General features: G+C 40.3%; 1 protein-coding gene across 8 annotated transcripts in view; it reads right to left on the reverse strand.

Annotated features, from left to right (window-relative positions):
* Nucleotides 1-15,128, reverse strand: part of Mon2 (MON2 regulator of endosome-to-Golgi trafficking) — a 78,686-nt gene that overhangs the window by 38,003 nt on the left and 25,555 nt on the right. For 5 of the 8 annotated variants that reach the window (XR_015624051.1, XR_015624050.1, XR_015624049.1 and 2 more), the window contains exons 6-15: nt 14,531-14,625; nt 13,769-13,894; nt 10,000-10,194; nt 8,335-8,459; nt 7,796-7,932; nt 6,766-6,919; nt 4,896-5,122; nt 3,407-3,488; nt 2,476-2,660; nt 1,082-1,194 (exon numbers count right to left, since the gene is read on the reverse strand). Coding sequence is in view for 4 of the 8 variants with exons in the window: in NM_001040176.4 (NP_001035266.2) it covers nt 1,082-1,194; nt 2,476-2,660; nt 3,407-3,488; nt 4,896-5,122; nt 6,766-6,919; nt 7,796-7,932; nt 8,335-8,459; nt 10,000-10,194; nt 13,769-13,894; nt 14,531-14,625 (1,439 nt within the window). In the remaining 4 variants the exon portion in view is untranslated. The remainder of the gene's footprint in view (nt 1-1,081; nt 1,195-2,475; nt 2,661-3,406; nt 3,489-4,895; nt 5,123-6,765; nt 6,920-7,795; nt 7,933-8,334; nt 8,460-9,999; nt 10,195-13,768; nt 13,895-14,530; nt 14,626-15,128) is intronic. The other 3 variants (XM_087557293.1, XM_087557291.1, XM_087557290.1) reach the window with 1 other exon arrangement.

Consider the following 15,128-nt stretch of genomic DNA (forward strand, 5'->3'; position numbering starts at 1 on the left):
TAAACTATGGAAGAAAGAATAAAGTGTGGTGGGCTGGAGAATTGTTCTTTCCACCCATCAACTATGTGTATGCATGTATACCTGTAAAGCTTGTCTGGGCGTATGTTGGAGCTTGCTCCATCCACCAAACATGTGTACATGTGTACGTGTGCATGTGTGTGTGAAATGCTTGGAGCCTGCTTGCCGGAGCTTTCCTCTAACCATTCAATGTGTGAATGTGTATATTTGTGTGTATGAAGCTATTGGACTCAGCCTTTTGTTTTATCCACTCAGAGAGAGAGAGAGAGTGTGAGTGTGTGTGTGTGTGTGTGTGTGTGTGTGTGTGTGTGTGTGTGTGTGTGTGTGAATTTTCTCTCTTTCCTTCCCTTTCTTGCCGGCCCCAAGGAATTAAAAGAGTTTATAGTTTTTTCCCGGGCCACAGGGAGTGGCAGGCCCAGTGTAAATTAAACTTTGTTCCCTCAGAGAAAAATCTGCTGAGTAACTTCTCTAATCATAGGCTGCCATTGTGATCAGCCCCTGTGAGTGTCTGGATCCACCCCCATCAGCAGCTCTAAGCACTGACCCCTAACAACTGCCTGCCTCAGTTTACCACCAACTGGATACCACATAATGGTGGGGGTTGAAGTTCAGATCCCCATAACCCATGCTAATGCTGGGAGAGCATGGAGATTCATCTATAACTCCAGCCTTTGGCCTGGGAGGTGGAGACAGGCTACCTAGACTATAGGAGGGCACTAGATTCAGGTGAGTTAGAAATGTGTATAATGTGAAGCAGCAGAGGAAGATGGCAGACGATGACCTCTGGCCTCTACACACAAACACATATCCACACTTGCATATGTGCTGACATACATAGCAATACAAATACACACATGTATGCACACCATACAAACACACATGTACAAAGAAGTTGCCAGTTATATCAATGTCAAGAAAATATATAATTACTATGTTCAGGATAAATCTCTAGGTAAAAGAAACTCAGTAAGTAATACCATTTGGAAAGTACAAAAATGGAACACAACAGAAGCCCTTGACCATTAACTGGTAACCACAATAACTCATGCCCTAATCAAATTACCATCACAGTTCCTTGAGGCTGCACTGCGAGAGGCTGACCCACGGCCACAACTTGCTGGTGAGACTCGCTGGACGGGCTGATCATCATAACACTTTGGCCCTGGATAGAATATGCTAGAACATAGAGGAAAGCCTCAGTGAAGCATAGCACTCACATTTCTCTCAAGGCACTGCTATACTAGTAAAGATTTATCAGGATAAATTTCAACCCTTATAATTAAGCAGCAGTAATATTATCCAGATGTATGCAAACTTCTGATAACTCTTAGGTACAGATGCTAACAGAAGCAAATGTGAAGGAATTTTCCATGTAAGTGGTAATTATAAAATGCTGGTAGCATGTTTTATGAGCAAAATAAAATTAGACTTCACTAAGTATTTTAAACATAAATCAATGTGTACTTTTCTAGTTATAGGCAAATAAATTTTGAGGTGAAATCTGGGTATCACATTGAAATATATATAAATTAAAAGTAATAAACCTGGGTTGAGGATTTAGCTCAGTGGTAGAGCGCTTGCCTAGCAAGCGCAAGGCCCTGGGTTCGGTCCCCAGCTCCGAAAAAAAGAAAAAAGAAAAACAGCAATCATCACTTCAACAATGTACTATAGTTACAAAGGAGTATCGCAATTATATTACTGTCTGTATAATTATTACTTAACATTGCTATTACTACATTCTCCTTCTCACCACCTTTTTTGTGTGTTTGAGTTTGTGTGTGTGTATGTGTGTGTGTGTGTGTGTGTGTGTGTGTGTGCTGAAATACCATTTATTAGGCAGTTTATCCCACTCATTCCTCCTGCCAAAGTTATGGATCATTTTTACATGATACATTTTCTTTTTTTTTTTCCCTCCATCTTTATTTTCTTTTTTTTTTTTTCTTTCCTTTTTTTTTTCAGAGCTGGGGACTGAACCCAGGGCCTTGCGCTTGCTAGGCAAGCGCTCTACCACTGAGCTAAATCCCCAACCCCTTTCTCCACCTTTATTAACTTGAGTATTTCTTATTTACATTTCAATTGTTATTCCCTTTCCCGGTTTCCAGGCCAACATCCCCCTAACCCCTCCCCCTCCCTTTCTATATGGGTGTTCCCCTCCCCACCCTCCCCACCACCACCTTTTTTAATGGGATGAGCAAAAGAAAAGAGATATATTCTCTGTGGCCCCACAGGAGAGAAACAAAGAGTCCAATGACCCTAAGTCTCACCTTCTCTCTTCCCTTTCAGGAGAAAAAAGAACTGTTTTGAAGAGGAGGACAAAATGGAAAGGCAGGAGCACACCTGTGCAGAGGGAGGGAGCACCATCCACATGGGGACAGAGGAGGCCTGAACGTGAGGCTCCTATCCCCCTTCTCTGTTGGCACCCCGTAGGCAGAGACAGCTGTGTGGCTTAGTGCTTACATTTGTTGGAGAGTGTAGCTGCAGTGGTGGCGTTCAGCACAGTCAGAGCATAATGTGGAGGCAAGGAGCCCTTGCATATTGCAGTTATAAAGGCATCTCTTGAAGTTACAAGGCCCAGTCTTCCACAGAGAGCAGCCATGGTCAGTTCAGCCTTCAAAATGTTCTCCGTGGCAGCCTCATCTGTGCTGGAAGACAAGCGCTCTGTTTACCTCCCCAGCTTATCTCAGTTATGCTTCAAAACAAGATGCAGGTGCATGTACTCAGGGAGGTTTCAAGAAAAGCTAAAACCAATGTACTTAGGATGGAATTTTAACTGAGTAACCAAATATATAAAAAACTGTCCTATATAATGCAATGCACACTCATAGGTGGAAAAAAGAACATAAAGATTAAACTAAATATATCAAGCATTTTATTTGTTTATTGAGACAGGGTATTTACTCCAGGCTGGCCTCAAACTCACTGCAATCTATCATCTTCAGTCTCCCAAGTGCTGGGATTAGAGGTAGGAACTGCCTCACCACATCAAACACCTTAAAATCAGTTAAGTATGGGAGAAATACCAAGCCAATTCCCATCACTGCACGGCAATAGCAAGCCTTGTGTGACACCGTGCTCCGTAACCTGAAAGCTGTATTTGTGACTTATTAACACATTATGAGTATTCTAGTGCGAGTTCAGAGCAAACACGGGCTCCAGGGGGTGTGAAGAACAATGTTCTGAGAGAAATGAGGAAGTGCACTGCTAACTACCCTAATTTCACCATGACAGTGTGCATGCAAATTATCATCCTGCACAGGAAATTAAAAAAGAGCAACAGAGTTCTACTCACACAGAAAACTGGGGTAGGAATAAGTTCCTGGGCAGAGGGAGGGAAGTGCATTGTTGGTTTAACTGCAATGACAGGATGGAAAGCTTACAGACGTAGTACCTGGCATCAAGTAGAAGTGAGAGTGCAGCAAGGAGACCACACCAGCAAGCGCTCACCATCTCTTCCCAAACAGCTCTGCTCACTTCAAAGGAAATACAACACTCAATCAGGTTACACCATTACAACGAACTGTCAGTCTATAAAATTCAGATATTCCAGCAAGAACTCAGTCATTAGGCAAATTCTAATATTTAAATCTAAATAATAAAAATGTAGAAACTGTGATAATTTCATGATTAAGAGTCTTTAAGTTAAGTTGTTTTAAATCACAATAGTTAAAACAAGATAGGCCACCATCTCAGTTAATAAATACCTTTTAAAAACTACATAATGCCAGTTCCATTTCCTTCAGCAGTCCAGACTGTCCATCCATGGGATCAACAGGACACTAGTGTGTGGACTACAGTCTAAAACATTTGCTCAGCTACAATACCATGACATACGGTGAGAATCAGGCATAAGTAACTATACTAAATCGAATAACACTGGGCACCTCACGGTTGGAGAAGAGATTTACAAATATGTAAAGTTAGAACTGACCTACAAGTAGAGAACCTGGGATGATGTCATGGTCTTTAGTACAAGGAAGCAGACATTTCAAATTCATCTCAACCACTCGATGGGTGTCCTTCCTGGCCAAGCAACAAGAAGCCCAGCTAGTGCCCACAGGTCAGTCTCAGGTCTGTCTGCAGGGCTTCCCGGAAAACTGACTAACACCCGACTGGACTAGAAACATTCGAGATTACTTGAGAGCATCTTGCTTTGTTGAGTTGTAAGGGGGAACCAAGAGAACATGGAGGGACACGAGACATGTCAAAAGAACACTGTCCAGCCTGAAAAGGCCATCACACTAAAACATGATGGCCAGTGATTATAATTCTCTGCATTCACTAAAAATCCAGTTTTATTCAAAAGTAAACATCTCCAAAAACTGTATTTTTGCTTCCTCACATACTGATACATCAAATTAGTAGCTAAATTAAATATAGGAATCACCCTGTGCTGATCTTAGAATGAATAAACCAACTGGTGATATATCCTTCTAAGAATGTCAAGGTCATATAAAACAAGAACTGAAGAACTGCATTCCACATTGTAGAACAATATCCACACACAACAATAAATTCAAAAACAAGGGACCACAAGGAAAAACACTGGGACAATTGGTAAATATGAAGAAGACCTAGATTAATATTAAATATTAGACTGACCTAATCGCTGACAGTAACGGCATCAGAATGGGGGAGACTATGATTAGTTTTAAAAGCACATCCAAATATTAAGGGGCAGTGGGATAGCATGTCCAGAACTTTATCTCAAATAGCTCGGAAAAAATATAGTGACATATATACAAAATACAGAGGGTAAGAGCAGCACGGTGAAGTGTTACCAACTGGGAGCGAGGGCAAATGATAGCACAGTGACTTCCCCTCAATTCTCACAACTTAAAGTTCCAACTTCTGAAAAGTAACAATGACAAGGAACACACCTGTTTCCTGATCCATGTGGTCTGACTCGGACTGCTCATCTCGCCGTTCTGATGACTGTGAAGATGCTCCTTCCGTGACAGTGGGACACTCTGTTTCTACCTCTCCTAACTCTCCTTCTATCATAGTGGTGATTCCTCGGACAAGATCCAACAGACAGTGGAACGCCACGGACATGGCATAGCCTTCTGGTATAGTTGGGGGTTCAACTTTGTCCAGCATCTCTAGGCTGAAATCACAAGAAATACAAGCACTGATGAGAAGGCAAAGAAAAGAACCATGAACAACCATTTCCATAATGTGTAGACTCTAAAAGTTACTAATAGGAAGAAAGAAGGAAGAAAGGAAGGAAGGAAGGAAAGAAGGAAGGAAGGAAGGAAGGAAGGAAGGAAAGAAAGAAAGAAAGGAAGAAAGAAAGAAAGACAGGAAGGAAGGAAGGAAGGGAGGAGAGAGGGGGAGGGACAGGGAAAGGGAAAGGGAAAGGGAAAGGAAAGGAAAGGAAAAAAGGGGGAAGAAAAGAAGAGGCCTTACTGAGTTTGTTTCATTTGGAACACAATCCTTCTCCAGTACTTTAAAACAATCAGAGGGGCTGGTGAGATGGCTCAGTGGATAAAAGGTGCTTGCTGAAAAGGCTGATAATCTAAATTTGATCTCAACATGACGAAGGAGGGAACTGACTTCACACCTTCACACATGTGCTATGGTGCACATACATGTGTACACACATAAAATGTATTTTAATGTAAATAAAAAGATCAGAAAAATTAAGGTCTAGCTGCTACCATAATGACTTCTTGATATAAGGTGGCATCTTCACTATCCTTTGCTGTGAGAAGTATAAAACCTAACATAAAATATGTAACATAGATTACTATGCTTCTTAATCTCTTATTTTAAAATGACATAAAAGAGAAGACTCTTTTACGAGGGAGAAAGTATAACTCTGAGATACCCAGAGCACAGGTGACCTCAGAGACCATCAGTCAACAGTACAAGGAGCACTGGGGGACATTTGTGTGTAAAGCCCAAATCTACTACATAGGAGCAAGTGTTCAGAAAGCAAGACAGTAAGTATGCCTTATGTGCTAATTTAGGACAAATGAGGAGCTATGGTTCTGGATCCCTCAAAATGGTCATTTCTCAAGCTAAGAACAGAGTGACAGATTCACCTGCAAAGAATGAATGGTGAATAGTTGTAAGCTGTATTCACATCCAAAGAAAAGGAGATGTCAGAGCCCTATCTCTTATACACAAAACTAACGAGAAAGAAATCAATGACCTATATATAAAAGGAATCACAAAACTCTTAATGATGTGTGACTATGTCTCTTCTCGAAACAGTTTGTTACACCAAAAGCACAATCAAAACATGGGTAAAGTCACTCCATCAAAATTGGAAACTACTCTGTTCCACGGGCAGAAGCAAGAAAAAGACAACTTACAGAACAGCAGAATGCTTCTGCAACTCATGTGTACACAACAATTATACATTTATATACAAGAAAGTTCTAGAATTTAGCTCTGTAACAACTTCCATCTCATAGATTAATTAGGTTAAATAAAGTTGAATTTGCCAAAGGGAACTCTATTCTAGATGAGCTGTGTACATGAAGTCTAAAATCAAACCACACACTTAACTAAGAAGCAAGGGAGTCAACTCAGGTAAATAAATCACATTTTGTTTATAGTGCTACTAGTACCCTATAAGTGGAAGAAAATGTAGACCTGCTTAAAATTCTCAGAATATGACAAAACAAAGTAAGCCCCAAAGTGTATTAGCAATATTAAATCTACTGTAGACAGAAGTACTTTAGAATGAAATAGCATCTTCAGTGATATTACTTATTATAGAATAATGCTGCAAGTACTTACTAGGTGGCTTTAGCACTGCCTTGAACTGTAATCGTCAGGATAGGTATCCAAGCTCCTCGGTACTCAAACGCTGGCAGCAGAGTGACACCTGCACCAATGCCCACCACCCCTGAGTTAGCTGGTGCTGAGGCTGGGCCACCAGCATTGTTGTTCCCTGTTAGGGAAGGAGGAAAAGCAAGCATACCAACTTATTCCTTGATTACAAGTCAACAAATCCCAGTGTCTATTCAGACTTAAAGATTCTGTGCTCTCAAGTGTGATACCTATAAATGACATCTGTTGACTCAGTTTACCCAGAGTCTATTTCCTTTATATAACCACTTAATTTTTTAATCTAAAAGTTACTAGCTAATGCCTAGGTAGGCAGTAGCTCTGCTGGTAAAGCATTTGTCACACAGGCATGAGGACCTGAGTTTGCTCTCCAGTGCACACAAATGTATACAGCTCTCCAGTGCACATAAGATGTGTATGTGTGTTTTAAAATGGTGGAAGTTATAGTTTATACTCAAACTCACAGTAAATGAAGAAAACATGCAACTCAACAGAGAAACTCCAACATGAGTAACTGATGGATACACAAAGTAGTGCTTGATTTCGCTCCTCAATACCCACAAGGATCTTGTGGCTCGGTGATACACACATGCAATCCTAGCACTGGGGAGGCAGAAGCAGGCAGATCCAGCACCCTGCTAGCCATCCAGATCACCTAATCAATGAGCCCCAGGTCCTAGTGAGAGAACTGTCTCAAAACACAAACTCCTAGTAAATGACAATCAAGGTTGCTCTCTGGCCTACACATGTGTGCATGCACATGACCTGTGCTTGCACATACATGAACACATACAGTTATAGGAATAAACAAAAACACAAATCTCTTTTAATATATTTTACAAAATTTATATTTTATAAAAATATGAACCTCAAAATATTCAGGTGGTTTAACTTTGTATAGGCACAAACTTCTCTCATAACACTGACTACTGTAAACCAAGGGAGAAAGTGAAGGCAAATATGGCGATGACAACATTACCAGCTTGGTTGGCTGCAGCAGGATTTCCAGTAGGAGGGACAAGAAACAGAGACTGGATAAAAGACCCCAAGGCGTTCACAATGTCTCGGAAAACCTTGGTGGAATGTTGTTTCATGTCATACGACTGACAGAAGGACCTGCAAAGTAATTTTAAACATTTCTGGGAAAAGCATTTTAATGTACTATTCACATTTTAAAAGGAGTAATATTACTTAATATTTACAATTCCATATTTGGTATCATTCTTTATGCCTGAGTGGTTTCTCTAATTTGGGTTAGAAACAAAGATTTGTTTGACAAAGGTCATCACAAAGCAAAAAAGAAAAGAAAACGGTGGCTGCACTTGTTTAGTAAAAGATGGCCCACGACCTGTGTGTCTGACCTCTCCCAGGTCATCCTGAGCTCCCACTGGTGCCTTCATGCACATAAACGCACATTCTCTTTGGTAACCATCACTAATCCTACACATAAGCACTGAGCTCCTCTTAACTGAGCAACAAGGTTACCAGGCTGGTACAGGAGTCCGGCTGCGGCTTTACCTTAACAACCGAGGCTGCACACAGAGCCTGTGTATCGACTCCACGGCAACGGCTCGGAGCCACTGTGGCTTATCTGCATCCAAAAACTTCACCAGAAGGGACAGAAATATTTCACACTCAGTCACCTACAAACAGCAGATTTTAAAACATTTGAGTCAAAAAGAAATCATAATAATGTCAAATCATCTTAACAGTAACTAGAAAAGGCAGAACTAGTTCAGCAGAAAACAACCACAGCTTTTCTCTAACTATATACCTAAAATACTAATGATCTGCTAAAACCCTTATTTTCAGAAAACATGGTATATCATCTTGCCATCTCTAGTCGTACAAACAGCTAAGAGACGTACGATCTAACCTTCAGTAATACGGCACATGTGTGCTACGAAGAAAGAGGCAGCTGGCGTTGTGCTGGTTTAACTACACTCCTGTGCTTGAATGTTTGGCCCACAGGGCATGGCGCTATTAGGAGGTGGCCTTGTTGGAGAAGTGTGCACTGTGGAGGCAGGCTTCGAGATCTCATATAAGCTCAAGCTACACCCAGTGACACAGTGTCAGGCTGCTGCCTCAGATCCTGATGTAGAACTCTCAGCTCCTTCTCCAGCACCATGCCTGCCTGCCAGCTGCCATGCTTCCCACCATGATGATAATGGACTAAACCTCTGAAATGGCAAGCCAGCAACAATTAAAAGTTGTCCTTTAAAAGAGTTGCATGGTCATGGTGCCTCCTCACAGTAACGGAACCCCTATGACAGGTATGATGGTACAGGCCTATAATCCCAGCCCTCAGGAAGGAGAGGTAGGAGCCAGTCTGAGCTACAACAGGAAGATTGTGTCTCAAAAAACAAAAGAGAACAGAAAAATCTATTTTAACTGTGGGCTCAGTCTGTGTGATGACACTTCAATTTCTTGTATTCACTTAGGTATGCAAAGAGAACTAATATGTGCCTGTCACTTAGCTTCACTCTGAGCTACTGGAAAGGATGACCTAATGGACAGCATGGTTCTTAAGGGTAGTGGTTCTCAAAGAGGCTGTTGAACACTTTGGAGTTCCTGGAGATCAGTTATATAAGGGAATGTATGTGGTCAAATGCATTTTCATAAGAATACTATTATGATTTGTTACTTTCAGTGTAGTAAGACTTGATCTGATAGTACAAACACAATAGCGTTAGAACACACACACACACACACACACACACAATTCTAACATATATACATCTATTTTATCTAAAAACAACTGATGCTTAATTTCCACTGTTAACTTGATTGAAGGAATAAGCACCTAGGGCATTCCTGAGGTCCATGTTTGAGCACATCTGTGAGGGTGCTCTCAAAGAGTAAGACTAATAGGAAGGACAGTTCACCTTGCATGTGGGTGACACCTCCAACAAAAGCTGGGGTGGAATACAAGGGGAAGATGGAGGAGGCCTGATGCCACAGGCATGATCTGTCTGCTTCCTGGCTACATTCCCCACAACCATGACATTTCTGCCTAATGCAGGCCCCAAGTAATACGATCAGCTATCTAAGAACCAAAGCCTTTAAAACCAGGAGCCAAGGAGTAAGTCTTCCCTCGCGTAAGTCCATAGGTCGGGTACTCTGTCAGAGAAACACGAACGCATAAAATTGTATATAAAAACATGCCCAGAAATTAATACTTACCAAAAGACTGTAAAACTGCTTGATCAGAACAGACACCACTCTCAGTAAACGCATGCAAATAGGAAAATATGGTTTTTCAACTGGTGCTGGAGAAGATGAAGTACCGGAGCCTTGTCTGAACTTTATATTTGGTGAAAAGAGCTTGATCACAAGTGGACACACCCTTTCTTTGAGGAGAAAACTGAATTCTTGATGCTATTTGCAAAGGAAAAAAATTACCAAGTTTGTAGTGATACTTCTAAGAACTTAGATTATCATAAATGATCTAAATTAATGAGTTTTTCTTGTAATATAAATACATTCTGGTTACATCTTTCTCTCCTGTGCTTGCTACGCCCCTCCCCATCTCACATCCTGTTCCTTACACATCTCTTTCCACATTCACCATTTCTTGTTCGCTTTCCAAAGATTTTAACTAGCACTGTTTGTGCAATCTGGCACCACCTAATTGATCTAGTTGATGACATGAAATCTGAAGGATTAAAATAATAAAGTGTATTTGAAGTTCACCATTAAATGCAGATTAAGCCTGGTATTGTCACTAAAGTGAAGACTAGTCATCACTATCAATTATATGTAATTAATACTTTCAAACTGAGTACGATTGTAAGATATTTCACTATTGGGTAAGACGCTTGCCCCTTTCCCAGAATCTGATAGTTGCCGATATATCAACAGTAAGTGGTACTGTCTCATGAGGCCCTTTGTATAATTTACAAAGAAGTTTGAAATTTGCACTGTTCTTAAATGGATTAAACACAAACTAGAAATGTTTCAAGAAGTTTAAAAATTAATGTATATTTTAAAAAGAGAACATACATGATTTTACAAGTTTTAGTTTCCATTACTAAGAACACAAGACTATAAAGCATTTAAAATAAAAGAAGTAAAAACTTGATTAAAAAGTATAAACAAGCACAACTATTTTACATGTTAGGAACTCTGTAAATAATTGTATAAGTTTATTTGGAGTCACTGTGAGTCAGGTGAAATCCTTAACTTGCTAATCTTCCATCAACATCAGCTGAGTAGTCTGAGTCATTCTCATGGCCATCTCCCCTGTCTCTCCCCGAAGCCTGGTCCTAATGAGAATGAATGGGAATCTGTAATGGGGTAGGAAGTGGGGTCAGGACACAGAGACCTGTAGACAGGGGAGGCTCCAAGAATCAACAGGTGACCCCAGCTGAGACTCACAGCAGTAGGAGATGGAATCTGAAAAGGCCCCTCCCTGGAGCCAGGCAAGCAGGAACCCCAGGTGAGTGATAGGGACACCAACCCGCCCACAAAACTTTCCACCCAAAATTTATCCTGTCTATGAGAAACACAGGGATGGGGGAGATGGAGCAGAGACTAAGGAACTAGCCAAGCAATAACTAGAGACATCCATTCCATGGGCAAGCCCCAATCTCTGACATTATTAATGATACTCTGTTATGTTTGCAGACAGGAGGTTAGCATGGCTGTCTTCTGAGCTCTACCCAGTAGCTCACTGAAACAGATACAGAGACTCACAACCATACATTAGATGGAGCTTAGGGACTCTTATAGAAGAGTTGGGGGAAGGAGATAAGAACTCCTCAGGAAGACCAACAGAGTCAACTAACCTGAACCCTTGGAGCTCTCAGAGTCTGAACCACCAACCAAAGAACATGCATGGGCTGGACCTAGCATGTCCCACCCCTGCACTTATGTAACCAATGTACAGCCTGGTCTTCATGTGGGTCCCAAACAACTGCAGTGGGGGCTGTCCCTAAAGCTGTTGCCAGTCTGTGGGATGCATTCTTCTAGTTGGGCTTCCTTGTCTGGCCTCAGTGGGAGAGGATGCTCCCAGCCTTGCATCAACTTGATGTGCCAAGTTGGGGAGCTACGTGGAGGAGGGTCTGTACTCTCTTAGAGGAGAAGGGGAGGAGAGGTAGGGGGAAGGACTGTGGAAGGGGGTGACCAGGAAAGGGGACATCAATCGGGATGTAAAGTGAAAAACAAAAAACAAACTAAAAAGAATAGTCTCACTTTAGTGACAATATATGGCTTAAGTCTGTATTTAATGATCAATTTCAAATATATTTTATTATTTTAACCATTCAGATTTCATTAAAATCATGAAAGAATCATTTTAAAAAGTCATCCAAGTTAATAATTTAATGTTACAGAAAAGTAAGCAAGTTACAGGCAATTAATTTGCTCAGTAACTACCTATTAAAAACAAACAAACAAAACCAGAAGACTGTGTTCACTAATCTCATTTTCTGGAGATGAGCTAATAATCACTACTAACTTCTGATGTATGCTCTTATATTTTTTCACATATATTTCAATGTATGTGTTAATTCTTCCCATGTAAAATGGAATAGTAAGAGTGATCTAAACTTGATTCTAATATTTGTGTCAGTTTCTTTTACTACCAAATAAAAACCATGCTTGAGTACACTTGTGACACTTGTCAATCACACTGCCTGAGCTTTCCATGGTGCGAGATCAGCACCTTTCCAATGTGCCTGCTGGTACACTCAAGCACATCAGGTGGTAAGCACTTTACTAAGTGTGCCCTAGCACACTCGAGCACACAGGGTGATGAGCACCTTCCTAAGTGTGCACTAGCTCTCCAGCCTTCCTCTTTCTCCCTCCAAAGATTCCACCTTCACTCAGTGTTTACACCTGATTTCCCGTGACTATGAAATCCTTGGGACAAAAAATGAGGGAGACACGGTATCTGTTTTCCAAAATCTGGCTTAAATTCAGTCTCATGGTTTGTGCTATTTTTGATCAGAAAATTGAGACCATTACTATACACAGTTATAAATGAAAAGTGCACGCTAATTCCTATAGACTTTGAAGTATTTAGTTTTTCCTATTCCTCATTCCACACTCTAGCATAATTATTCTTCTCTATAGTCTTATGAAAATGTTATCTTTCTCTTCAGTCTGAAGGATTCCTTCAAGTATCTTCTCTAGTAGTAGCTTAGTGGTCATGAATTCTTTTAGTTTTTAATCATAGATGTTTTCTTTTTCCTTCAATTACAACAGATAGTTTGGTTGGGTATAGTAGTAATGTGTGCTGGTAGATTATTTTGAGAACTTGAAATACACAATTATGAAATAATGGCTTTCATGGATTCTATTAAGAAATGGCTTATTTTAGGTGCCGGAGAGATGGCTCAGTGGTTAAGAGCACTAACTGCTCATGCAGAGGACCCAGGTTTGATTCCTAGCACCCACGTGGTAACTAAAAACCATCTGTAACTTCAGTTCCAGAAGATCAGACATCCTCTTCTGGCATCCATGAGCAGTGAATGCATGTGGTGCACAGACAAAACAACCAGAGAGTTACCATAAACAAACATGGAGATGAAACAACCAGAGACGTTGACAAAAGAAAACAAAAAAAAAAACAGCATATTTTCACACATCTTTCTTAACTCCATAGCTTGGGGAAATTTACCTAAATAAGTTTCTAAGATTTACTCAATATAAACTTTTAAAATGTTGGGGGTAATTACAAAAAAATAAATCAACATTAGACTGATGTTTTTTTCCTTACGCCTATAACCCCGGCCCTCAGGAGACTGAGGTAGGTGCACATGGAAAAGCCCTGTCATAAAAGAACAAAACACCATCAACCACACACCCTCAGACAAGCAAGTCACACAAAGCAGCTTTGGTCTGAAGCCTGAGGCACACCCACATCTTCTAATATGGAGGAATATATGTTGGTTTCTTGACAAATATCTGGTAAAACAACTTTGTGACAGACTAACGTCGATTGGCTTACTTGTAAAAACACTTGTGGAAAATCATTAAGGACGGACTCTAGCAACTCAAGGCCGAATGTCCGAGTCATTTCCGTCATGCCTACTAGCCAGTAAGGGGCGTCAGCATTAACCAACTGACAGAGGTCCTGGGAAATTAAAAAAAAAAAAAAATCAAGAATCATGTGTTATGATAACATATGCGTTCCACAACTAAGTTTATAAAACAAAAACAAAGCAAACCTCTTTTTCTTAAAAAGTAAGCATTAGCAATTCCAATTTTTACAAATTACACATTGAGAATTTAGTAAACCTCTACAGAAGTATGTAACTATAGACGATAAACAGCTATAGGCAAGTATTAGTGTTATCTTAATGAGGAATAAGCTTTTAATTTTACTATACTTAAAATGACTTTCATGCCAATCGATGTAAAAGCAGACATTTCTATATCAAACACATTAAGTAGACTGCAAATCTATTTCTTAAACATTTCTCATTGAAGGAACATTTTTGTAGGATTTGTCATCCTTAATACACCTATTTTTCTAGTTTTGAGTTTAACTTCACTTCCTTAAGGTGGGTCCCAACATTTTATCATGCTAGTTACGTATACAGTCGACACAGAAATCTTTGTTCAATCTTTTAGGATTACTTTAATATAATACTAATACTTTTAATTTTTATGCAATTTTGTGCATTAAAATTACAACTAACATGAATTCTACAGTAAAACACCTGCACAAGCTATATGTTACAGGAAGAATTTCTGTCAACTGAAGTACCTGGAAGAGCATATATGCGTCTTTCGCACAGGGTCTCAGCGTGCTGACAGACCGTCTGTTACTGTTTCCTTGGATCAGCACTGGAGGGTCTATATCTGCAAAACATGCCAGAAACCAGAGTTCAGAATGACCTTTTTCCAAACCAAATGCTATGTTTAAAAGTCATCCTTTTATATAACCACGGTTTCTGTTTGAAGAACCATGTCTTCAAATGAGATATCTTTGTATAAAAACAGTAACAATTGCTCATTTTCTTACACCTTAACAAGCTTACTATTTTTATTGCATACTTGATTTTCCCAGTTTCTTGTTTTGCAGCTTTTATCATGTGATCTCTGAATCTGTATAAAATAGTAAATGTAAAGCTTACCACTTAGCCATTTTCTCTGCCCTTTACCACATGCAAAGGATCTGCCACGACTGCTGTCAGCCATGGGTTGCATCGCCTAAGAATCAGCTAGAACGGTTTCTCCTGCTGAGCCTTTGTTAATTAGTAGGAAAGATCCCACTCTTTGGGCTGATGACATGGAGGGTGGGCAAAGATGCCTGACACCAAGCCTGAGGACCTGAAGCTCGTGATGCCCAGGATGGACATGGT

Source organism: Rattus norvegicus, chromosome 7, assembly GCF_021556685.1.
Source record: "Rattus norvegicus strain SHRSP/BbbUtx chromosome 7, alternate assembly SHRSP_T2T, whole genome shotgun sequence".
NCBI lineage: Eukaryota > Metazoa > Chordata > Mammalia > Rodentia > Muridae > Rattus > Rattus norvegicus.